Source organism: Labrus mixtus, chromosome 1 (assembly GCF_963584025.1).
Source record: "Labrus mixtus chromosome 1, fLabMix1.1, whole genome shotgun sequence".
NCBI lineage: Eukaryota > Metazoa > Chordata > Actinopteri > Labriformes > Labridae > Labrus > Labrus mixtus.
In genome coordinates, this window is record NC_083612.1 from 29,535,181 (window position 1) to 29,561,053 (window position 25,873).

Below are 25,873 nucleotides of genomic sequence, written 5' to 3' on the forward strand. Positions count from 1 at the left end.
ATTCTTAGTTCATGTTCTGTTAGCTAAGTGGTTCAATGCTAACATTAATATTTTGTCTTAAGAGAGCTAATGTCCAATCAAATATGTTGTCCCTCTGGTTTTTCATTATCAGTGTTTTTTTCAGTTCCTCATTATTTAGGTAACTGCGGTAACCTTTATCAGAAACTCTACATTAAGGAACTTCCCTGATACGAGCGTTTGAGCTTTCCCATCCTGAGTGTGACATCAGAGGAAAATGGCCACAAAGTAAATATGGTGAATTCAATAGCTTATCTGTGATGCAGAGAAATACGATTAGAGCTTGTGAAACGTCCCTTTTGTTGATTCAAAACCTCTTTCAGACAGGAGGGACCCAATCAGATCAATCTCTTCAGGGTTGATCTTGTAATTCATTTAGACATCTCTCCTACTGAAACAACTTTAAATTCACTCTTTTCTTTTTTGTCCTGGTCATTCCCACCTCTTTGTACGACAATGCTAGTTCTCACTCATCTGAAAGATGAATCAGCAAATAGAAACAATCATATTTTAGTTTGGATACTAAAACCCGTTTAAAAACTTGTTGAGTTGTCTCGGAAAAAGTCCTGGACTGTGTGACGCATTTTGCTTGTGTTGTTACAACAAGGAACCTGAATTTCCTCCACAAACCTCAGCACATAAATGATGGATAAAGTCTACTGTGTTGTATTTGTTCAAGAGACAGAGTTTAGTGTTACTTGGCTACATCCACAACAGGATTTTGCAGTTATGTTTGTGTGTGTCACTGAGTATTTATATTTTATTAAGCACATGTGTGAAAGTGTCTGTGTTCCTTAATTTCTGTGTGTGTGTGTGTGTGTGTGTGTGTGTGAGTGTGAGTGTGTGTGTGTGTGTGTGTGATTTAAGTACATACTTTAACCCTAGATGTGCCGAGCAGGTGGCCATATTACTCCCATCAGAGGCCACTCACCCTTGTGCATTCGAGATTCTTATCAATCAAAATTGACATGATGCAAGAAACGGAAGAAATTCTGAAAAGCATAATCTTTGCGCAAGTTTCACTGTGTATGTTCACTTTAGGTCTGCAAGTTCTCATGCGTGTGCGTGATTGAGCACATGTGTGTTTATCATGATTCCTCACCTCAGCTCTCCCACAGCTTCCCGGCAGCTTCCCGAGGATGAAAGCAAGTGAAACCCCAGACTAGTGGGGCTCCACAGCCAATTAGGATTGTTTATTTAGCCAGCCACGGCCGCCTCACAGAACAGGAGCACACAGCCAGCCACATAACGCTGCTCTGGAAACCTCTCTCCTCTCTCCATCTTTTTCCTACTCCTTTAAACTCCTCTGGCTCCAACTCCTCTCTTGCTTCTCTACACCCTTTGCCCTCTTTCTCCTTTTATTGCCCTCCAGTCAGATGTAAACTTTCCAGGATGTTCCAGAAGTCCTAAAGAATGATAATTGTGCTAAAATAGTTGAGGTTATTTTCTTTTGCTTTAATTATAAGGGAAAACAAATGTTTCTGCTTGCATTAGTGTCCATAATCAGCCTCACCATGCACCTTTACGCACACACAAAGATGCACATATAGGCTGGATAATACATTATTTCTCTGTCCAACTCTCTGATACTCAACCTCTGGTAACGTAATAGTGTAGCTGCGGTAAGGCCCGTCAAACATTGTAGCATTTCCAAGTAGTCCAGTGTCTGCATTTATCAAATCTTCCATTGTTGGACTCAGATCATGACAGTACTGTGGTTTCTCTCTGAGTTTTACTGATTTCTGACCACTATAAATCCTCCAGTCTTTTGTTTCATGTGTGAGCTGCAAGAAACAGACATGGTGAGTAATGTATAAAAAAAAAATGCATGTTGGAGCTCACAAAGACTTGACTTATTTTTGGTTGAAAAAAAAAAGGGAGACTATTCAATCTTGCTAAATTGCACATTTCCCTCAAGCACAGACATGCTTGACCTTGGGCCTCTACTTTCCACCCTCAGTTTTCAGTTGTCCCTTCACACCAGCCATCCCCTGTATACATGTTTTGTGCTTGAGTTCATGTTCACATGGGATTTGAAGGGGAGAGTAGCCATCAACCAGCATCTTCTGTGTCATACATCACCCTGATCAGGGCTCTATATCTTTCCTTTTTTTCTCCCTCCCACATTAGCCCCTCTTTTTCGGCTTTTTCTTTCCTCCTCTGATCAGCACAAACTTCCAGTGATGGATTGGCTCACTGACTGATGCCTGAGGGGGGTTTTAGGGTTGTGTGCACATTGAAGTGATGTTGGATAGAGGCGATGTAAAAAAAGGTGTGGTGGGCAGGCAATATAATATCTCTCTAACATATATTTTAAAAATGCGGGATGAAGCATCTTTTACAAAGAAGAGGGAATCTTACCTGAATGATCCACTGCAATCGCACCTCATAAATTCTTAACAGCCATAGACTTTTAGTAGGAAGTGCCACTGTGGAGATTGCACTCTTCCCAGTGGTCAGCAGGGTCAGCAGGGGGAGAATGCACTGATTGCAAGTATAAGGCTAAATTTAATGGATTCAGGTTAAAAAATGAATATGCTTCTCAGCTCTTTTTTATACCTTAGTCAACATTTCTCTTTTCAGTTTCTGGCCCCAATTACTAGTTTAAACTTTTTTTTTCAAACAGAATTATAATGATTTTATTTAAAGAAAAAAATGTCCCAATAAGACTTAGTCAATGGTAAGCAGGATATGCTTTAGGGCGAGGTTGACAAGCTGCTACCACAGGGACACATCAACCAGGATAGCAAACTAACGATGCATACTCAGCCTGTTGTCTAAATATGTTCATTTGTCGGTCCAAAATATCAAGATGGTGATGGCCAAAATGTCAACTTTAGGCTTTAAAAAGGTTGTCCAAGAACCCAACACATGATGTCATGTTGGCCTCGTCAATTTTTTTGTACAGTCTAACTAATCAGGTTTGATACTCAGAGGGGTTTGTTCTGGGAAATCAACGTGTTGCTGTGGGTAAAGATCCCTCTTGACTTCCTGACCGCCCCACCACCCTGCCTCAAACTGAAAACACCCAGTGTGTCCAAGTGTTTGTGTATATAAACAAAACAGAGGAAAACACATGTATGCATGCATACTCAAACACACGCCGGGGGACATCCTGCTTCCACAGGAGTGGAAAATGTAAGAGGATCTTTGTGTAACACTGCGTAAGCCTGCTGTGTTCAGGCTCCTGGATAGGTGGGGAAGTACCTGTTTACCTCGACACACACTCAGTAACCCAATCAGTGTGTTGGACAGGTAGTGAGGGGCCAAAAGGGCCACACGTCCCTCACTTGGCAATGTGCCAATCTGAGAGTTCACTCAGAGGTCACAAAGCAGACGGGGGAAACTCAGCAGGTAAGAGCGTCAGCAAGCAAACAGGAGAAAAGCAAGTTTGTGAGACATGCTCAGTACATTGAATGATTTTTGTTAGTCATAAATATGGCACTGTTAACTAAATGAGTAAGTAAAGAAAATAGAAACCGGAGTTGAGAGCGTTTAAGAGAGTGAGTTTACTCATTGAGCAGCTCAGAGCAGGAATAAAGGTCTGTTCACTGACTCGTTCCACATGGGTGCCTGTGGTCTGGGCCTGTCGTGACCGCAGTGGAAGTGTGTGCGTACATTTGCATTTATGTATGTGTGTGTGTGTTTGTGTGTGTGTGTGTGTGTGTGTGTGTGTGTGTGTGTGTGTGTGTGTGTGTGTGTGTGTCAGAATCCCACCATCCCTCACAGAGTGGGCATGACTGTGGAGAGCCAAAGATCATGGAAACCAAAATGCTGAATGACGTCATTTTGCGAGAGCTGACAGCACTTTGATGAGTAAACCCGGACTGCTGGGAATTAGTACAAGACGGAATTGACTAATTTCTTTGCATTCCTCTAATGGGTTTGTCCACCTGAACATGTCATAAGCCCTTCACTTTACAGGACAACAAAGTGCTGAATGTTTGTACAATAATTGGTTCATTATTTATGTTAGGTGTTTTGGCACAGATAATGTTCACAATCTGACATTTTAGTTTCAATTGATAAAATCAACAAATACAACATAAGAAAATATGTAAGAATTATTCGTTGTGTACTGGAGAAGAAACAAGGCACAACCTTTTTGAGTAGTAAAAACTCAAGGTTATGAGTGGTATGTGGACTTGAGCTTGTGCAGTGCTTTCCTAGTCTTCTGACTACTCAAAGCGCCTTTTACACTGCAGGTCACACCTACCCATTGACACCCATTCACACACTGATGGCAGAGACTGCTATATAAAGTGTCCATAACTAGCCCATTCATACACATTTACACACCGCTGACGCAGCAGGGGGAGCAAGTTGGGGTTTAGTGTCTTGCCCAAGGATACATAGACATATGACTGCAGGAGCTGGGGATCGAACCCCCACTTTCCAGTCGAGAGAGAAATAAATCTACCAACTGAGTCACAGCCGCCCCATCTACAATCAACATAGTATTTGTGCAACAATAGTAAGATTTGAGCTCCAAATATATCCCAAAATCCTTCAATGTTCTGGAAAAAAAATGCATCCCTAAAAGAGAAGTAGCCCACTAGCTCATCTGGTTAAACACAGGATTCATTGACGTCCTCTGCTGGTCAACCACTCATTTGGTATAGCTATCAATTTACATGACTGATAAGTGGATCAGTGGAAAATAACACTGATTACAATGTAAAAATGTAGAACAGTAATTTGCTACATGAGTCATTTGAGCTAATATTTTGAATGTGTTCATGTTGACACAAGAACTACAACATAGTTGCCTTCTCTGTCCTTCCCATTCTAGTTGTTAATGTCATTCTTAGACCGATCAGTTGATTACCATACTATGCTTGTTCTGCTATTTAGACACATTTTTTTTACCATTATTAATGACTTTATTAGCATTCTGGTTCTGCTCAAAGTTTCTGTTAAAGGCACGTTTTTCTTGCCATTGTTACTTCGGTAACTGTTACCGTGCTTTGCTCATGATGTATTAATGTTGGGTCTTTTTAGAAATAATATAACGTGTACGTTCTGGACGTTATGTTTTAGTGTCTTGAGATTAAATTTGTTATGAGTTGGCGCTTTACAAATAAAGATCGGTTCAGGTCTTTAAAACACCACAATAGTGAAAAATAGTGGCCATGCCAAAATAAGTTTCCCTCTCTTTTTTCATTCAACTTCTCCTCCTTTCTTCCCTGGTATAACGCATGCCTTCTTCCTCATAGATATCCCAGCTTCCAAGGGTGCCCCTGCCCAGGTTCCCCATTCCAGTGTGTTAAAGATAAAAGTTGATTTCCATCAGTGGCACATCCAGCATGTTAAACACCAATACAGCCTCCTCTCTCTGTTCTCTGGGTCGGCTTGGCTTCATAGTTAATGTAGATGGTCATGCACAATCAATCTCCCCTGTTCACCCCCTGTGGAAAAAAACCCCTTCAAAGCAGTCTTTCTCTCCCAGTCTCTGTCTCTCTGACTGACTGTCAGGTTGGCAGAGCTGCTGCAGGCCTGTAGACTGGCAGAGCAATTGTTTTCATTTCCCTTCCATTAAACACAGCCTTGAGAGAAAAGAGAGGGAAAGTGGGAGAGGAGAGGGGGGGAGCGAAAGGTGGGGTGGGCAACCATATTGGAAAGGATCTGTTGCTACTAGACAGTGTGTTTATCATAACAGCTGCTGTCCACAGGGGAAAGTTGGCAGGCTACATCAAAGGCTCATCCACAGCCCACCTCTGCCATCACCACACACATGTACAACCTTACATACAGGCACACACACACACACACACACCCCACCTGGAGTACATACAATCCTATCGTTCAGTGTGAAAGACGTTGTAAGAAGAAGCCTATAAAAGGCTCAATCTCAGGTTAAAGGAAGTTGTGTTCCAGCTTTTATTACCTAAGCTGTTAGCTCTCAGCAGCGAGGTCTGCTTTTACGATTGTTCTGGTTTTGGTGTAGATGAATTAAAGTTCCATTTGAGTGGCGCCCCTTGTATATGCCAACACATTCTTCAGATTGAGAGCTGAGCTGGCCTCGCTTCAGCACATCTCTCTCACAGACTCTGGTTAATGGGGAGCAGTCGTTACAATCCCTCCCCTCAAGACACAGAGACACAGAGAGCGGGGGAGAAGGAGAGGGGGGGGGGGCCAATGAGGGTGTTTTTATGCAGCAATTTAACCAGACTCCTCAAAGGCTCAAAGGATGAGGTTACAATTTATTTCCTCATTAAGTCTCCCCCCCGTTCTGTGGGAGAAGTAGTCATGTCACTCTGCTGCCATCTTGTGGTGAGAAAAATCAACAACAGCTAGCACCAACTAAGGAAGGTAAAAAAACAACAACAACTATTTTACAGTTGTAAAGACTCAACTTGTTTTTTGGTCTTAGTAATGGAATACAAATTGTGTAAAGATATATACATAATGTTGCGTCTGAATGTCAAAATGCACTTCCAACATGATAAGCACATACATTAACTGTAAGCTTGATGTAGTTAATGAATGGTACATTTTATATTCATCTATACAACATGTTAAAAGCCTTCAACTAACTTCACTGGGTTATTGTGTGAATTTAAACAAAACACTGATATGCTTAAACACATAAATATTAAACAAAAAGTAACAAAACCATGGACATTTATTAATGTGTTTTAAAAGAGGAATAACCCGTGACAGTCTCAGTTATGTATACTAATGGTTTGACAACTCAACATGGATGTAGCTTGCTTTTCCCTACACAGTTGATTTTTGATGTTGAGTGTTTTTTTTCATGTAAAGTCATTATAATTGCTGATTTATACATGGATTTTTTTTACCACTGATATTAAGAAATTGTTCAATCAAGATAAAAAAAAAAATTCCCCAAGGACTCACTTTTAATATGAATGAAACACATTGTAGTTAACATGTCATTCTAAGTCAAATGGCTTTAAGAAAGTTCATCACAAAATGCATTTTTTAACCTTCACTTTAAAAAAAAGTCAAGTGAAATAAATAACTTCATCAACTTTGTAATCCCTTTAATTTGTACTTATTTGCTATTAAAAGACATTTATGAACTGGATGCTAATGAGTCATCGCTTGTCCCACTTGAAGAATAAAATACGAAAAAGAATTCAAAATTTCCTCTCATGCAGTTATAATAACAGAAGGATTTTTTTTTTACACATGTAATTTGTCTGCAGGAGAGAGTCAGAGACATACAGAAGATAAATGTAGAAAGGCAACGCTTACCAGAATATTTGAAACATATTTTCATCATTTGTAAGTAATGAAACAAACAACTCCTATAACATACAGCAATAAAAGGATTGAAGTCATTTTGTTCTCCTCATGTGAAAATCCAGGACTTGTTTATATGTAAAGTACTGGGCAGTGAACAAGGCTGAGTAGCACTCCGTCTCACCAATAACATTAATATGGTTATGATGGCAGCCGAGCATTAACAACACACAGACGCTGAAACTAAAGCAGCTGAATGGAATTTGTTCACTGTATAAAAATCTACAAGGCAGTAATGTTGGTTCTTGGATGATCCAAATGAAAAATGTTCTTTTTTGTATTAACAGCATGCTTCACTCTTAATCAGTCACAAACATTCACACCTCAAGGAACATTACACAGTCAGTGTAGAGAGACAGAAACAATTGAAATGACTAAAAAGTTCCATCGTAATGAAACAGAAAACATATCATTTCAGCATGACGGCCTACAAAATGTAAAATTACATGAAATTAATGGGAAAGCCCTCAACATTGTTTTGTTTCCATTGAATGAATACATCAGCTTAAAGAAGCCCAGTTACAGCGATGTAATCATGAACAAGCTGTTACTATGGCCTGTGACTGTGTTAGTACCAAGGCTCACAAAAACATGAATGCATTTGCACAGTGTCACCTGCTGCAGCCTCAAACACAAGATGGCCCACATGCAGATGTTGAAGGATTACTATCCACACACAAGTATGCAATGAGCTATGTCTGAATCAATACAAAGACGTCATTGCTACAGTGATTTACAGATGGCTGCCATATTTCATTCCTTTTTCAGACCCGTCAAACTTGAATGAAGCCGTTACGACTTCAAACGCTTTGTAATTGTCTTGTGATGAATGTAATTGTTAAAAAATACAATCATTACAAGTTTTATAACTCTACTTCTAGATTTTCTGTTTCGTTGTTTCCTTATTCATTATCTTTTTTTATCTTATTTTTCTTTTCTTCATCTTTGTTTGTCATCATCTTTGTCCTCTATCTTCATTTTATCCTCTTTTTCTATGAATGAATTATTCTGTTCATCTTTGTTCTTTTTTTTCATCTTCTATAGCTTCTTAATTTTCTATTTCTTCTTTTATGTTTTAGTCTGACCTTAGAGGAGGAGCCTGTTGTCATTTTTTTATTGTCCTATGTTTCTTTCTCTCTGTCTGTATTGTTGAAATCTTCCCTTTTGTCTGTCCCCCTGCTGTCCCCCTGCTGTCCCCGAGGCCGTCCAGCTGAAACAACACAGAGTGGAGGACATTTAAGAGTCCTGCTCTATCCTCTCGCCAAAATCATAAGTCCTCCACTCATCTCCTGCCAAAACCTCTTCCTCACGGCATGGAAGCATCGCTTGTGTTCAACAGCTGCATGCTGTGATGAATTAGCAGAGATTTTCTACATGATTGTTTGAATGGTATGTGGTTAATGTGCTGGTGTGACCATCTATTCACCTGACACGAGATGCGAAGATTGGGGTCTCACCTGTGACGATGTCAACGGTCACCATGGCAACAGCTGAGTCTTTGGAGAGATGAAAGAAAATCAAAGAGGGTTAGTGAAGGCTACACATCTGGTGTTCGTATATTTTACTTAATTTTATGATCATACTTAAATTTAGTTATTTTTCTGTGCGTGCATGTAGTATGATATACATGAACAGGTGGGTTAACTCAAACATAGAAACAGGATTAAGGTTCTGATTTGATGGTAGCAGTGGTATGGTGACACAATCAGTAGAGACCAGACGCAGTGTGAGAGGGGGAGAGAGGAGAGAGAGTGCAGACAGATGGAGGCGGTGATGCTGTTTCTGCAGACTGGGCCACAGAGACGAGGGCAATGGCCTGTGCCTCTATATGCTGCCAACTGGCTCATATTCTGGGCCTTTTGTTTTTCTGTGATCTGCTAACCTGTGGAGCATCTGAACCGATGAGACACATTCAGGGAGCCTAATTCATTAATCTGACTGGTACTGAGGATTTAAAGGCCTTGTTGTGTGTATGAGAGCTTGTGTGTTAGTGATAAGTTGTATTGAGCAGCAAATGTCAGTGAGCTACATCCTCACCTTGTACTCCATCTGTGGAGTAGCAGAGAAACGATAAATGGAGCTGAATGAGATTTGATAACAGTTTTTCTCAATCGTTTTGGCTCATTTGTCGTCCGAACATTCTGTATACTGTAAGGACAATCGTCACAATTGTTTAATGGAACTTCAAAACTCTATAGCATGTCTGCAAAAGGTCATAATACACCCAAAACGTTTCATTCATCATTCAAAAACTTCTTTTTGAGTCAGTACATTGGTCAATGCCACCAAAATGAAAAGTTGATAATAATGATAATAATAATATCTTGAATTTATAGCGCCCATTTCAGGGGACCCAATGACGCTTTACATCAGAATACACAAGAGTCATCGTGTGAGCCATACAAGTCAGAATGTTTTAATCCTTTTTTCATCTTTTTGATGTTTTTTGTCAACATGTCAGTCAACCCTGGAAAAGTTTCTGGTATAAAATCTACATTTCTTTTGACATTTTCGTTCACTCCCTTAATGCTACTTCATTCTGCATCATACTGAGCTTTTTAGGTTCTGATTTCAATATTAGGTACAAGTTTACAGGGAAAAGCTCATACTGTACAATTCAACAGTACACATAAAGATCAGTATGTCTGTATTTTAGCAGGAATTCTGTTCGTGTAACACAAAATGATACCCATGTGTTTCCTAGTTCATTGCTCTCAGCTGGCTCATCCGCCAATTTAGCAGACACAACAAACATCCCATGTTATGAATATAAATATAGCTATGTTATTTATTTATGGAATATACATGCATGTCTGACTCATTTTGATAACTGAATGGACCATGTTGATGGCTCAAATAATGAAAGAAAGTTTAGAGGTTGTGAAGAGTTTGACAGTTCACTCAGAATCAACTGATCAGTTTGGATCAGTGAGCGGTAAACAAGGAATTTTCTGTGCAGATTTGTAGAGAATTGTACTCACTCTTTTGCACTCAAATACCAGATATTCTTATCTGTTGTAAAACAAAAAAATTGTGAAGAGATTTTAACTTAATGTTTTGAAAAAAGTAATATCTCCATCTTGTAGGGAATAGCAAACCAAACGACTCATATGGCTTCTCATTGAAGCACCCATGACGCTGCTCTGAAACACAGCACACGAGAAAGACAATGTTGTTTTAACATTTTTGCACATAAGAGGGCAGCAGAGAGTGAGTCCTAAACCTCTGAGGGAAAAGTCACCATATGCAGAGCGTCAGTGCACACATGCATGAAGTGAACTCGTTTGGTTCATCACACAGAAATAGTTTCTCCTACACATGGTACGAGTGCTTTACAAAAAATAAAACAGCCGAGGCACGTGTCAAGACACTGGAGCGTGTTCAGTTTACCGGCATGTTGCATATTTTTCTCATAGTTTGTACATGCAAACATCATAAACATAATACCTTTTGACTTGTTGGACAGACACCATTCAAACTCTAAAATCTTTACTATGATTTAGATGTTAGGTTTCTGTTTGTTATGCTTTGTCTATGCGTGGGGGTCCTTGGGGTGGGGAGGGAGTGTTGGGTAGGTGGAGTGGGGTAGGCAGGTGTGGGATATATTGGGGGAATTATTTTCTTTGCCCCCCTCATTTCTATTATTCTTTGCTTATCCATTCTCAATCCATCAAAAAATTATAACATTTGCTTTTAAACAGTTAAATAATTCAGATGCTTCCACAAACAGTCTTGAGAGGTGTTATCATTCGAGTCTTTGCCAGTCTATTATAACGAGCAGGAACCACACTCATAATGGACTAACACATACACCTGCCCACGAACTCCACCCAGGCACCCTCCTGCACGAACATTGCTGAATGGATGCTCATGAGTGTGTGGTGTGTATCATCTGCTGAGCTATGAGGGTCCCTGGCAAAGGAAGACTACCGCGTGTCCAGTCACACACTCGCTCCATGTGACCTTCCTCTGTCTGCAGGAGAGAGTCAGAGAGATAGAAGAGAGTGCTTTGGGATAGAAGCCAGACACACAGGGAGGTGTTTGAGAGTGCAGAAACATCATTATTTCATGAGACCTGTTGTGAGTGCTCTGCATCCAAAGGCCCCGGGACTTATGGAGATGTCGCCACCAGGCTGAAAATGATACAAGAGAAGGAAAGAGGACATCAAAAATATACACACAGCATGCTCACACACGTGCAGATGTATATGCATGTTAAAATACAAATTCTCTCATTGCGTGGCTGCATCACATCTCCAGCACCCAACTGCAGGAAGAGACACGCCCCCAAACAAGCTCACAAATATCTGTTCTGACAGTAGTCACGTTTTGCTGAATCACTCACGCACTCGGCCCTGCTCCTAAACACCCGACAGGGTTTTTATTTAGAAATGAGGATGGGGTGGGAGTCAGTGACATCATTCCCTGTGACAGAGTGCTGATGACATCCCTGCAGGGAGGAAGATGGTGTGGATGGACAGATGGGGTGTTGAAGTGACCCCACTGAGCACACACACACAAAGAAAGAGAGAGAGAGAACGGAGGCATCTGGGCGACTTTTACAGACACTGAAGAAGCACACTAAGTGAGTACTGTTGTGTTGTCAATATAGTCCATCCATAGCATTAACAGAGAGCAACAACAACAACTTAAAGTTTTAATGTTCGACAAACAAAATGTAACCATCTCAGACATTTTAAGATTTGATATGATTGATGAGACACTGTCTCAGTCACATCTTAAGGCTCCTTTTCATTCTATTTTTTATTTGATCTTAATACCTTAAAAGCATCCTCCTGGTTCAAATTATCTAATCAAATTAGCCCAATGCCCAAGCTTCTCCCCGTCATATCCAACACAAAACCATCAGCTTCCATCCTTGCCTATGTTATTTTATTTTGTTGTTACATAGACTGTATATAATGAAGAGGATGTGGATTCTTGTTTTTGAAGCCAAGGAAGAAGTGCTTTTAACCTCCATTTTTTTCCAATAGCCAGAAGGGGGAGACACCACTGGGGATCAAATTGTCTCAAACCAGATGGCAGGATAAGCCTACATCTCATTTGAATTATTTCCTTTGTAAACATTTATTAAACATAACATCCAATTCATTTCAGTCTTCCTCATCACAATTGACAAGTCTCTATCATAGCGTCGAGTCAACCAGGGTTAAAGATTTAGCAATGACTATATTCACATTGTCTTCCAAATATGGATACCATTGGTTCCAAAAGAACTAAAATATCAACAGCCAAAATACTGAACTTGAGGCATTAAAAACATTTATAAACCTCTAAGTGGTATCACAATGTCTACATCAATTTCCTTGATACTATCTATTGTTGTTTTTTAATCGTGACTTTGTCCCCTTTGATACAGCAGGGGGACTTTTGATGTTAGTGCATAAAATGTCATTTAGACATTCTGGCTCCAACATTATCAACAGTTTAGGGAATTGGCCAAGTCCTTTCTCAACATAGCAGAGCTCTGCTGAAACCTGCACAAAGCCAGATCCATTCAAAAAGATTTCTCCTAGTTTAGTATGAATACTGGCTTAGCATATATGAAGACCTGACCTAGATCACCAACAAAGAGCCACATCTTGTAATTTGACATCACTTCCTAACATCAAAAATGTACTTGTTCCTGAAAGAGAAAAAAATCCTGAATCCTCTTTCTGAAATCTTGTGAAAAAGTCTTCTCAGGATGCTGTTTTTAGAAACCATCCAATGTCGTCAATAACTTACTTATCTTGGCTTGACTGCCATTTTTAAAGTGGCAGTGGCGGACGTGTCAGCTGTGAACTGATGAAGCTTAATGTTCCACTGATTATCTCCTCTCAACACACGGTCCTTCAGAGTGTGTGAGTGTGCTCTCTGATGTGTGCTTTATATAAGTGCTTGGTCTCTCCACCTGTTTGTCAGCCTCATATGCTTTCTGTTTATCCATCTGGGGTCAGACTGACATGATGAAGAGCCGATGAGAGGATGGAAACTGTCTGGATCAGTCATAGTCATAGTCCCGAGTGCTCATACAAAAAACAGAACGTTGGTCTTTTATTTCATAATGTCAGGTCGACCTGAGAGCTCCAAAAGGAGATCAGCAGCATGCTAAACAGTCAGTGATGGAGGAGAGGCCTGCTTGTACAGCGCTTTGCATTCCCATCTCAGAGTACGCCTAGATATTTTGAAGCTTGTTTAAGTTTTTCAATGTCAGGCGTCACAACATTTGCTGCACATAAAATAATATCTATCACCCAGTAGCCTGCCCATTGTACAGTATGTGTGCTCCAGCACCAGATATTCACAAGCATTTGGTATAATATGATTGCTATTAAGAATATTTCAACCCACAGCTGCTGCATCTAACTCTGGACCATACAAATGAAACACTATGGTGCTTATAGCAACACGACAATGAATACTAAGGAGTAGTATTATCGTCCACTCATAATGAGCATCAAGTGTTTCGAATTCCTCTTTTACACGGGTCAACATAATATAAATACGCAATAAGTGTTTCAGCTAGCAATGAAAGTCACTAAAGCATACGACACACACATTTCTAGCAACTTGACTGGGTCTCCTGGGGGGGTTTTTAAAACAAGCTGATCTTCTTCATGATCAAATGTTACTCCTGATTGAAATAACTGGTTTTCAGTGCTTCTTTCCTCAAAACATCTATGTGCATCAACCAAGAACTGCGAGAGTAAAACACAATGAAAGAGTTGTGAACAACATAGCTCAATGATAATCTAGTTTTGTTTAGTTTTTCATGAAAAATTACCTCTTTGGTATTGTTCTTCTTTATCCAAATTATCATGAGATTGTAGTGTTCTTGCTAATGTCCACTTACTATAGTGTGCTGTCAATAATGTACCCTTAATGTAACAATGAACAGTAGCAGACAACACATGGGTCAACTCTTTGTTTGTCTGGAGGCAGACTGTCTTGTGTAAATACTTATTTATAAGCTTATCTGCCTCGAGTTTGGTATGCCGTCATGGCACATTGCCACTATTTGGTTGGGAAAGTATTTCCTCCAAAGCCTCTCAAACATACTTCCTCTACCGTGTCTAAATATGGTGTGCGTAGAAACAAGTCATCTTTCTCAAACATTTCTCGAACAAACATTTTCAACACAGTGGAAACTCCCACTGAGAAGTCTGAAAAGCTTCCCTCAGGTACAGATAGACCAGAAAAAAAGTCAGTCCTTTTTTTCTGGTTTATCTTTCTGCTTGTGCACAACTTTTTTTTTGTCTATAGAGACAAATATGGTGTACCTATTCATATTTTTTCTACAGTGGCTCAAAAGTGCTACAGCATTGCAGCACCCCATTACATTTGGAGAGAAAATGGCTGCAATTGAATAACAATTCAAATTTAAAAATCACATAGGCTTATTACAAATATGGTTCAGACCGAATCATTCAGTTAATGATTATTCAATTGGTAAGAGAGTGAGGAAGGAATCAGAAACATTGAGGTATGAAAAATGGTCTATTATTAAAACTTTCCTTATTCTTTCCAGTTGAAGACTTTAGGTGATTGTGAGAAAAGGAGATACTAAATCAATGGATCATTCAGGAAATGTTATTTAATACATATATGTGAATCTGTGGCTACATTCTTCACGAGGTTTCTGAACAGCACTAAACAAGTCAGGACTTATCACTAATGATCACAACAATGGACTTAAGTAGTGATACATACTGAATGGTTACTAAGTAGCCCCTCATATTCATCATTACTTAATTATATTAGAGACCACATAATCCTCTACCTGAAGCGTGTGAAAGACATGTGGAGTAAAGAGGAGAAGAACGAAGTAAGCAAGCAGGCAGGCAGTTTGACAAAGATTCCTTCTGACTCCTGCCACCCCAGATTTGTACCTCTTCTATCTGAGTGAGTGTAGTGTACATGTGCAAAAATGTGTTCTGAGACAATAAGAAAGAGCTCGGTTTAACAAGAAGTTTCAGGGGAAGCAAAGTGAGTCATTTTCGTAATTTGCCCGGCAGCGTAAAGAGGAAGACTGCAAAAGAAACAGCTGTGTTCATAGGAATGAAGAAGCCATCTTGGTGTATTTGTGTGAGTCTACACAGTTCAAAACAAAAGGATGCCTTTTTTCAAAGTTGCAAAACATCATTTAGGAAATGAATTACTCAGGTCCAGAGAACTGAGACGAGGTCATGACTGATCTTTATACAGCAGTCGTGACTGCAGCTGAGTCAGGATCGATCTCTAGGAACAGCATTCCTCTGAATGCACTGCATGAATTATTTACAGGGAAAATCATGAAACCTATTTGTGTACTTCATTATTAGAGCCGGAGGAAACACTTTGGGTGAGGTGAGAGAAGCTGCGCAGGTGGGATGGAAACAGCAATCTCATAACGGCGGACGCCTGAGGGAGACAATAATTAAAACGTCATCATCACATGAACACGGCGGTTATATAAGCAGCTGTTCCGACACAGCATGACAGTGTTTACTGATTACAAACAGTAGATAATTACAACGAAAGAATAAAGCACATGCATGTGTCTGAAATAGGATGCTATATATAGGTGCTAGGATGTATGCTCCTGCTAAAATCCTGTAAAAAGTATTTTTAAAAATGGTCAAATAAATTCAAGACAAGACAGAAGTATCCCTCTGCTGTCAAATCAAACTGTGCATGTCTTCATTTCCTGCTTCACCAACTTATTGCAAGAGATATTTTAATCTTCTTTTATCTGTCTTCTAGGGAATTAAGTGGTTTTCCTTTCGAAGCAAGCTGCTGAGAAGCTCTAATCATAGAATTAAATTGGAATCTCACAGCAGGTTTTAATTGTCTGGCCATATGGATTCTTTCTGTGTGGCTGCTGAAAGCATTAAGCTAGCATCGCTGAGCTGCTACAAAGTGTCAGGATGCCGTCAACACAAGCATAAGTAAGTAAAAGTGTAACTCATCTTCCCCTGACTGTGGGCCAACACTGCTCAGTCGTCACTGCCTCAAGGTTTACATGAAGATTAAGCAGGATCGGGTATCTAATCTGACACAGAAACCCCGCAAAACACAGAGAGCACAACATAAAAGAACAACATACGCACATCTACACACCTATAGGATTACACTTTCCACCAGTCAAATATGTATTACAACACAGCGCACATTAAAATACTTTTAATTCCTTAATTGAAAGAGTGTGAGGCTTTGTGGATTCACTCTGGAGACTGCAGCTTTATTTAATTTCACACTTGCTGCGGGGGAGGAACCTAAATAATTACAAGCCAAACAAATAAGCTTCATTTTTGTAATAGCACTGAGATTATGAGAAACAAAACCACTGGTGCCAAGCAGCTGATAAGAAGAACTAAGAAACTCACTACAGCTGAGACAAAAAAGCTAGGTCAGAAATTCCCAGCATCAACAAACTACACTTGTAGAGCTGCTAGAAATAGTAAACAAGTCAAGAGGTGCTTATGCAGAACCACACATTTCTAAAAGGCACAAGAAACACAGAGACTAACATTCAGACTGACAATGAGCCAGCACAGAGTGCTGCAACTCAAGGGAACAAGCTTAACACACCTGGGCTAAATCAGAACCAATCATTCACACACACACACACACACACACACACACACACACACACACACACACACACACACACACACACACACACACACACACACACACACACACACACACACACACACACACACACACACACACACACACACACACACACACACACACACACACACACACACACACACACACACACACACACACACACACACACACACACACACACACACACACACACACACACACACACACACACCTGACACTGCACTGAGATGATCACCTCCCCACACTCAGTGAGTGACCAGTGTGAGCTCCAAAGGCTGGTTTGATTTGAAGATGAGAAGACATTGAAGATTGATAGTATCTTTGTTTTCATTCAACTAAACAGAATCAACAGCACAGAAAGTGTCTGATTGGCATACAACTTAGATGGTAATATATGGTATTTGTTTAACCCTTGAAATACAGGGAGATACATCTGCAAGCACAGGCTCCGCCCACACATCTTAGCTCAAGCCTCAATTAGGGTCTAACAGTTTTTAAAAATCTTTTTCCATCGTAAATGGTCTTCTTTACCTTCACAGATTGTAATGTCATTAGAAATAATGTGTTTTCTATGCTTTTTAGCTTGTAACTGTATAACTTGTCATGCATGCATTCGTCTTCAGGCCCATAAGTGATGCCCAGGTTTGGGGATTTTTGAAAATGTAAATCTAATTTATTAACAGAGAGGTTTCTACAAACGGCTTATCAGGAAAGCAGAAGGGTTTGTCAAAGGTGTGTAACCAAAAGTGAAGGGTAAACAGAAAAGCATTTTCATCATTGCCTTTAATATAAACCCTTTTGTATTGTGGTTATTCCCCTTTACACAGAAGCTCCTGCCTGAAGCTCTAACTCATCCCTCTCATAAACAGAGGAGAGAGAGAAAGGGGGGGGGGGGGGGGGGGGTGTCATGTGATCAATTCAAGGACATGTCCACAGCCCTGTCTACAATGGCGATGGCTACAGCCCACTGCGGAGTGCTGCTTTGTGTATGGGGATCTGCTGCTAAAAGTCATTAGACAGCAAGGGAACAATCACATTAAAAGCTCTGTAATCACACACTGCACATCCCCAGTCAGTCTGAGAGGTGTGGTTTTAGAATTTGATAGGTTTGAAAACAATATTATGTCAAAGTTTGTATCTTATGTTAACATAATAAGATGGGAGAAATAATATGAAGGGCAATGGTACAGAGGTTACAATGGATGATTAACATCATCATCAGTAAAGGTAGAGAGTTTGTGTTCCATCACAAATGCTTTTATTGACCATTGTTTTGACAAAATAAAGGTCACATTAAAAACTAAACAAAAAAATAAAGTTATGTTTCAGCTGTACATGCCAATATGGTTAACATTCACTGCCAAAACAAGAATAGACTGCATCAATACAGATTAACACAATGATATGAATGAAGATGTTAACAGGGCTTTGCTTACAAAATAAAAAACTCACTGAAATAAATGTAGTGTCATATAATGATTATAAATAATACAGATCTAGGCTTTCAATGACAGTCACAGTGAGAGAGAAAAAAAGCAGTAACATGGGACAAAGGATGGTAAACACCTTGGTTAGTAGCTATTCACAGGAGAAGCTTCATACAGTATATATATGGCAACTTGCAATCCTGCTCCTTTCCTTGTCCTCACTCGTAGTGCATTCTGTGACTGAGTCATCTACAATCATAAGTCACCCATCTCCAAAGTTTTCAAAAACCAAAGTGCTTCTTGTTTTAATTGTTTTGCCAAGACACTTCCCTCTGTCCATCTAATCATCCACGTGCAATTACGCTATCTCTGTACAAACAATCACTTGCATTCTTCCAGCTTCGCTTCATGTCTCTGAGTAAAACTAACATTTTAGTAAGGCAGAGTGCACATATAGTTTTGCACACTGGGTTTCAAATAGTCAATTACTTCAGATACACGGCTCACATTTTTGGATATATTTCCAATAACCACTTTTGAAAAATATCTTCAAGAGACAAATGATCTCTGTTAATTATATTACCAGTTAAAAGTAGACTTAACTCATATTATCTGAATATCATTTAAATATATTAAATTTGATAGTAAGTGTGCTTTAGTCCTCTTTCACATTTAGGCTCTTTCAATTTCCCAGCCCCTTCAGAAAACAAACTTTCTCCATTCAGATCTCTCAATTCTGCTTTTCAGATGTCTCAAAATACACACAACATAGAACAGTAATAGGCGGACATTCAATATGAAACATTTACACATTTACATACACATCTATATATCAGTGATTGCTGATGCAAAATGTTTTGCATTCATTAGGATGAGCATGTAATGAGACCAGAAGTCCTACATTTCCTTTATGGCAGGAATGCACCAATAACAACAGTAGGGTGGTATAACCAGATAGCGTGCTTCGATACATTTGGTGCTTTTACAGTAAAGTTCTATTTCTTTCATGACACCAAAACTAAAGAGTAACATGTGATGGTACATGGGGACAGTATGTTATTCAGAAAAGCTTCCCCAGACTGTAAGTTATTTTTGTAAAGACAGAAAATCTGACCAGTAGTTGTTCATGCTCAAATTGCATCATTTAAAAACTACATATCAGTGCCTTCATTGACTGATTGGTATTGATGTTCTCCCGTGTACTTGTGTAAGCATTCTCTGACTTGATAAATGAATGCTTATACAACATTTACACAGACCATAGCAGACAAAACTAACACACAGTAAGCTCTGCAATGGCTGGACATCTTATATCCACAGTGTTGAAATAAAAAGGTAAAATAAATTCATCTCTGCATATTGTAAAGCTGCAGGTAGGGAAAGCAAAACTGTATATAATATTTAAAAATCTAGCACAAAGCAAGTATGATGGATTGACAGTGGAGCCTATCCAAACACTAAGTGGTTAAAGTGATGGTACTTTTCCACATCCCAACCTGCTGGCCTTTTTAAATGGAGAGCTTCCCTCTTAGGCCACGATGATGTAAACAAAAGCACACAGCATTTGAATGAAAAGCACCCTCAGTTATTACCCTCTCCTACTGAACTTGAGGCTCAACTTCCTGCACACCCATAAACATCACACAATTATCAAGAAGTGTTGGACCTTTTGCATTTCATCAATCTTGTTTGTGTACAGCATGCAAGCTTGAATACACCTGAAGAAAAATACTTATTTCCAGTAAATCAATGACTAAACCTATGGATGCAACATGTAGTCTGCAGAGGGCGGGCTGGTTGTGTAACATCAGGCTACTGGTATAAAAAGAAATAATCAGACAACAGTTTTCCATATGTCAGCCAATCAGGTGAAGCAGCACTATTCTTGCACAGTGGTTAATGCGGGTAATATCATGTACCCTTACAGCATTGGAGACCATTAACACACAGTTGTTGTTGGTGGTGGTGGTGGTGGTGAAAAGGCTACTTTTTCTGCAGACAATACTTTCTGTGACAAACTAAATGTGATAAAGAAAGTTAGAAATAAAACAAAGGATTGTGTCTTGAGTCTTTAAATGTACAATAATATAAAATTGACTGCTAAAAAAGTCCTGAAGAAGAAGAGGAGAGTGTCCACAAGTATTCTGAGGTAATGTATTCAGGCAAAACTGCTACTAAAATCATGTTTCCAGGGAGGAGAACGATCACCTCACAGTATAGTATAGAGTGTTCAAGCCCATGCTTTATAAACCAGGCCTTTATCATTTTATAGAATATATATTGACAAGTCTGGGAACATTTCATTTCTCGAGGAAACTTTAAGCTTATTGTCTTTAGACTTTGGTCAGGCCTCGATTTTTACATCAGTACAGTAAAAACAAATTACAGTGGTTTTTGAATGGTCGCGAATATGGGACTTCAATGTAGCTTTTTGACGAAGTAATATTTAGCAGATTTGGGGCCTAAAGATACTGAGAGATTAATTTAAAGTGTCTTGAAGGCTTAAGTCTAGTTTAAACTCAAAGTGATGACCATCTACTACTTTTTTCCAGCCAAATGGAGAAAACACTATACAACATTCAATGTACATTTTCCCCCCATCAAGTCTTAAAATAAGGCATCTTTCAGTGACGAGATATTGGGAAATTATACATTGATATCAATCAATTAACTCTGCAACAGAAATGTGTATTTTTCCCCCAGCCTGCAGGAGCCCAAAAAAGAGAATTCTGCTGTAGGTTCACTTGGCATGTTAGCCAAGGTGAAATGTTTTCTGCTTCTCATTAGGACGATGTTTGTTGCATACATGCAAAACAAACTTATGATTGAAAAATCTCCATGCCACCGAATAAACGCTCATCATCTCCTGATAGGAGCAGTGATGCTTGAAGTCGACGTTGCCCGGCACGTTTTCCGTGGCACGTGTTTCTACATTACATAACGTGAACATGCCCTCCCAAAGGGCACCCAGCTGTACAGAGCCCTGATATCAAGGCAAACTATCACACAGCATCCAACACCCGGCACCTGTTCAAGGACTTTAAAGTGGTCTGCATCACTCAATCTATAACCACAGCAGGGAAAAAAATGAAAGTTACTGAGGGTTATTGTTTTCACTGTAGCTGAAAATGGCAGGGAAAAAAATCATCTTACACAGCCTACAGTCATAATTAAGGTACCCGGGATCAGTTACGCGTAAATTACGCACACAGCGTGCCGCTGCAGACGACAAAGCTCAGATAAAATGAATCCATCCGTTCTCCCACTCTCGCGGCGGGGACATCTTGTACCGGTGACGCCGCACTTTGTAGTTGTTTCCATTATTATTGTCCCAGTACTCCTTCCCCTTGACACAGTATTTGATTGCAAACTGCAATGTGCCTCCATTGTCGAAGGAGGTAGGCATGACGATCTTGAAACAGAATTTATCAGTGTCACCGTCACACGAACTGGGCACATAGGACGCCAGACTGTCCATAAATGTGATCCAGTTGTTCAGAGAATAGCGCAAAGAGACGCTCTTCTCAAAAGCCAGATTCAACACGCGCACAAACCCAGAGAGGCTGAATTCATCTGCCTGCACACACTCCAACATGACTTTCACCTCCCTCACTTTTTGCTCAAAGCCGGGGAGAGTGCCTGGGTTGGTGAACTGCAGCTCCATGAACACAGAGTGCGCAGGAGCCCGTGGGAACTTTGTGTCCAACTGATTAAGGTGCAGCGGTCCTTTGGGGAGTTTTGCCCAAATGCGCTCCGGCACCTCTGGCTCATCTGTATCATCGAAATGCTTCACTGTTATGAGCTCCAGGCCCAGAGAGTCAGCGAATCGGACCTTTTTCTGACTGGTTGGACTCCTGCTGCGAGAGATCTCTAACTTTGCTCTGTCTGTGGGGGTGGGGAGCGACTTGCACCTCCGCCGCAGGTTTGGACTCTGTGGAGGCTTCAGGAAGATCTCTCTGCCCCGCGGTCTCTCATCCACAACGGGGTTCTCAATGGGCTCACATGTACCGTTCATCAGGTCAAAATCATCCCCATCTTCCAGCCTCGTGTTGGCCGCTGCTAGGCTACCGAACAGTCCAGCTATGCAGCTGTAGTTCCTCGGCAGGCAGTTCTTCGGAGGCAGCATGATCACGACCGTATGCACAGGCTCTGCTTCCATAAAACACAGATGTCTCTGCACTGCAGAGCCGGAGTGGACGTGATGGAAAAGACCGGCGTGTCGAGGGATGGAGCAGTCAGGTGTCAGCGTGCCCCTGCGCGGATAGGTGCTCGGGCTGCGTCAGAAGCTGACACTGCGAGCTGGGGACCAATAAAGCAAGCTGTTGAAGTGCGCAAGCCGAGTGCGAGGCAAAGTGTGAGTTTGATCCTGCAGATGGTCACTTTACATTTTCCAGAGGATGAGGAAATAAAAACACATTTCTCATTATTTATAAAAAACAACAAGAGAAAAGGCTTCTTTCTTCTTCTGAGCGACCATCTCTTATTTTCAGTTTGTTTTGGCGCACACGAGTGAACATAGTGTCCTCTCTCACAACCGAGTGCGTAGAGCTGAGTTTGACGACAACGTGAAGGCTACGTGCAGAACTGAACGTTTCAACGTGCCACAATTGTTTCCTCCTTCACCAGTGATAACCCACTTAACTTCCCTTTTCGAACATTGTAGCCTAATGACCCCGCTTGCTCTTCAGAGAGCCTATTGAACACATTTTGTAGGCTACACAGTTATTGATTCTGGGCTTTTCTGTAGGCCTATTAATACCAAAGATTGATACCAGTCTCCGTTCCGTTACCAATTGTCCTACTAATTTGTTGTATTGCCATTTGAAACACTTAATTACAGGGTAAAAGACGATCTATTGCATGACAGAGGTGTAATAATTAATCAGGAGCAGACTGGGCACTCAGCCCTCCCATTCCTCCACGTCACATCCCTGTATCTATGGGTTGCTATGACGACAGCGTTGCAGCTCGTCTGTGAAGGCATTCACAGCTGCTGCTGTATGTGTGAGAAAACTGTCGAGCAGGAAGAGAGAGCAAACCACGATAAGTATGAGCAGCTTTTTGTGAATGGGGCATTTTAGTGTGGGGACACTCAAACATTTAAAATGTTATTGAGATTTAGAGTTGTTTCTTCTGTTAATATGGAGTCTAGGTTTGACGTTAGGCTACTTTACAAAGTTTCACAAACAAACAAACATACAAATTTAGCTTCCTCTCACTTAGTGTTTTTTAATTCTATATTTTTGGATGTCATTTTTTTTTAGATAACCTGCAACCATGAAGAACTCGAGTTAACATAATGGCGACCCTAGAAGTGGATCTTAGAGCTGCCGATGGAGCAGAAAACGGGTTTCCAGTAGAGGAGGACGCAGTAGAGGAGCAGCCCTGTGAGAAACCGGACAGAAAACATGTTGATGCTCTTCTTGACATCAGTGAGGAGGCGTTTGTGAAAGAGCTGGAGCCCTTTGAGTTTCACTGTTACAATGGATGGGAAGAAGCTGTATGTGAATGAGTATCATCTTCTTTTTTACAGCACGTCTGTATATGTAGGCTTAAGACAATGAAACCTTTCACTTCTACCAAATGACACAAACATGCTAAATCTAAGTAAAGTCTGTTTTGTAGCAGACTATCGAGAATAATTGAATTTACATAATCTAAATGTAATGCCACAAATATTTGCATGGTTTCAGGGAATTGCTTTAAGTTCCACTCAGTAGGATTTCTTTTTCAGTGTATTTCCTCTTTAAATGTACTTTTTTGTTTCATATTAAACATATTTACATTCAAGTACTATCGAATTTGTTTTTGAAAAGATGCTATACAAATGAAGCTATTATTATTCAAAACAGGTCAGGGGCTGGGCCAGAGTGGATCCAATGAGCTGCATACTTTTGACTCCAAAGACGTACAGGAAAGCAAAGCACAAGGAGGCTGCCACCCCGACCCCCGTATCTGCTAACCCAGCAACCCCCTCTAATGCGGACAACTCATCCAGCACAGCAAAGCACCACTGTGAATCTCATGTGGGCTTGAAAGGCAGCTTTCAGAAATCCACACAATTAAACCAGCACATGGGATCCTGGAGTAACACTGCTGTGGCCGTTCTACAGAAAGAGGCCCCAGAATGGACTGTTATCAATGCATTGCAAGAAACCACATCAACTCTCTTATTCAGAGAAAAAGTAGAGCAGGAAGAGGAGCTCAGAAAGACTCCTCATTTCTCCACAAAACACTCTGTGTTTGACAACAGGCCCTCTAAGCCACAGAAACACAGCCATAGACCCACTAGCACAGTGGTTCCTATTAAAAACTTCACATTTTTACCACCTATTAAACCACCTCAGAGAAACAGTGGTAATAGAGCTTCCGAAGGAGAAACCACTGAGGAAAACATTTTCCCGTTTGATAATAAAAGCAGAACAAGAGGAACAAGAATGGACACTGTTGCTAACCCAGAGCTTCCAACTTACTCAGCAGGCCTGACCTCCAAGTACCGGACATGTCAGCACAACCCCCACATGTTCTCTGCTGTGAGTGTTTTGAGAGGTATCAGGTACCAACGTCTTCCAAACCTGACACACTGCACCGCACCAGCTACTCAATGGTCACACGCGCACACCGCTCCAGCACTGCTGTAAGTCAAGCCCATATACAACCAAACAAGACAGGGTGTGCCGCCAAGCTGTATAAGGGCTGTGAAATAAACGTTTAACTCATGCTGGTATTAAAGTACACTATTTTTTCAAACTCTCAGGTTCAACCAAGTAAAACAAAACTGTATTTAAATGTACTTTATCATTATTTCTATGGAAAAACTTTTGGTTGAATAATTCAAATTTTATGTTTCAGAAGAGATATTCGCTGAAGGTGTTATTCCTTTTTCTTTTTTCAACCACCAGAAAGTTCAGTTTAACCACACTAACCATAACAATACCTGTGCACTGCACAGATCATTTAGAGGTTAAGCTCTCTATGCCATTTGGGCCTCATTTTGTGTTCTGACCAGTTCCCACAATGTTTTATCAGCTGTTCTTGTTACCTAGCAACAGTGCATCTACCTCATCAGAGACATAGCAGTGCACTGGCCTCAAACTTTCCTCTTTTTAAACTTTAGCCACAAGCCACAGCTCTGTCCGAAATGAAGTGCTGCAGTTATGCGAGCGCACATAATGCCAAACTTCTGTATCTGTTCTGTAATGTCTTTGTACTCCAGTGTAGTTATACATCAGTCAGAAAGTAATGATTTGTTACTGTGGAAGGGTCCGGGATGATGCTCACGCTTACCCTACTCGGTCTTCATGGCAGAGTCATGCTGAGATCCTGAAACAAAGTATGTCATGTTTGTCTTCCAAAAACCCGCCAAATTGCTGCAACATAATTTAAAACCAAGATGATTGTTTTAACTTGCCCTTATTATACTACCTCTTTTGTGTTTTGCTGACCTGTTAAATAAATGACAATCTCTTCAAAATTATGGTTTTTAAGTCATTATATCTGCAATGTTAATTGAACAAAACTACCTTGACCAACAAGCTTGT

At 40.4% G+C, this 25,873-nt stretch overlaps 3 protein-coding genes across 4 annotated transcripts in view; 1 reads left to right on the forward strand and 2 right to left on the reverse strand.

Moving 5' to 3' along the window:
• Positions 1 to 25,873, reverse strand: part of cenpn (centromere protein N) — a 52,567-nt gene that overhangs the window by 14,481 nt on the left and 12,213 nt on the right. The window lies entirely within an intron of this gene.
• LOC132976986 (protein phosphatase 1 regulatory subunit 3E) lies at positions 18,141 to 22,815 on the reverse strand. Its single transcript, XM_061041307.1, has one exon. It carries the CDS (start codon positions 22,489 to 22,491, stop codon positions 21,568 to 21,570), a length of 924 nt encoding a protein of 307 aa, XP_060897290.1. The 5' UTR covers positions 22,492 to 22,815; the 3' UTR covers positions 18,141 to 21,567.
• Positions 22,885 to 25,871, forward strand: si:ch73-103b9.2 (uncharacterized protein LOC100150067 homolog). 2 transcript variants are annotated; one of them, XM_061041286.1, is made up of 3 exons: positions 22,885 to 23,379; positions 23,597 to 23,832; positions 24,185 to 25,871. In XM_061041286.1, exons 2-3 carry the CDS (start codon positions 23,632 to 23,634, stop codon positions 24,971 to 24,973), a joined length of 990 nt encoding a protein of 329 aa, XP_060897269.1. In that variant the 5' UTR covers positions 22,885 to 23,379; positions 23,597 to 23,631; the 3' UTR covers positions 24,974 to 25,871. The 2 variants fall into 2 exon arrangements, with proteins under 2 accessions (XP_060897269.1, XP_060897278.1); XM_061041295.1 differs by lacking the exon at positions 22,885 to 23,379 and having other exon boundaries at positions 23,393 to 23,832.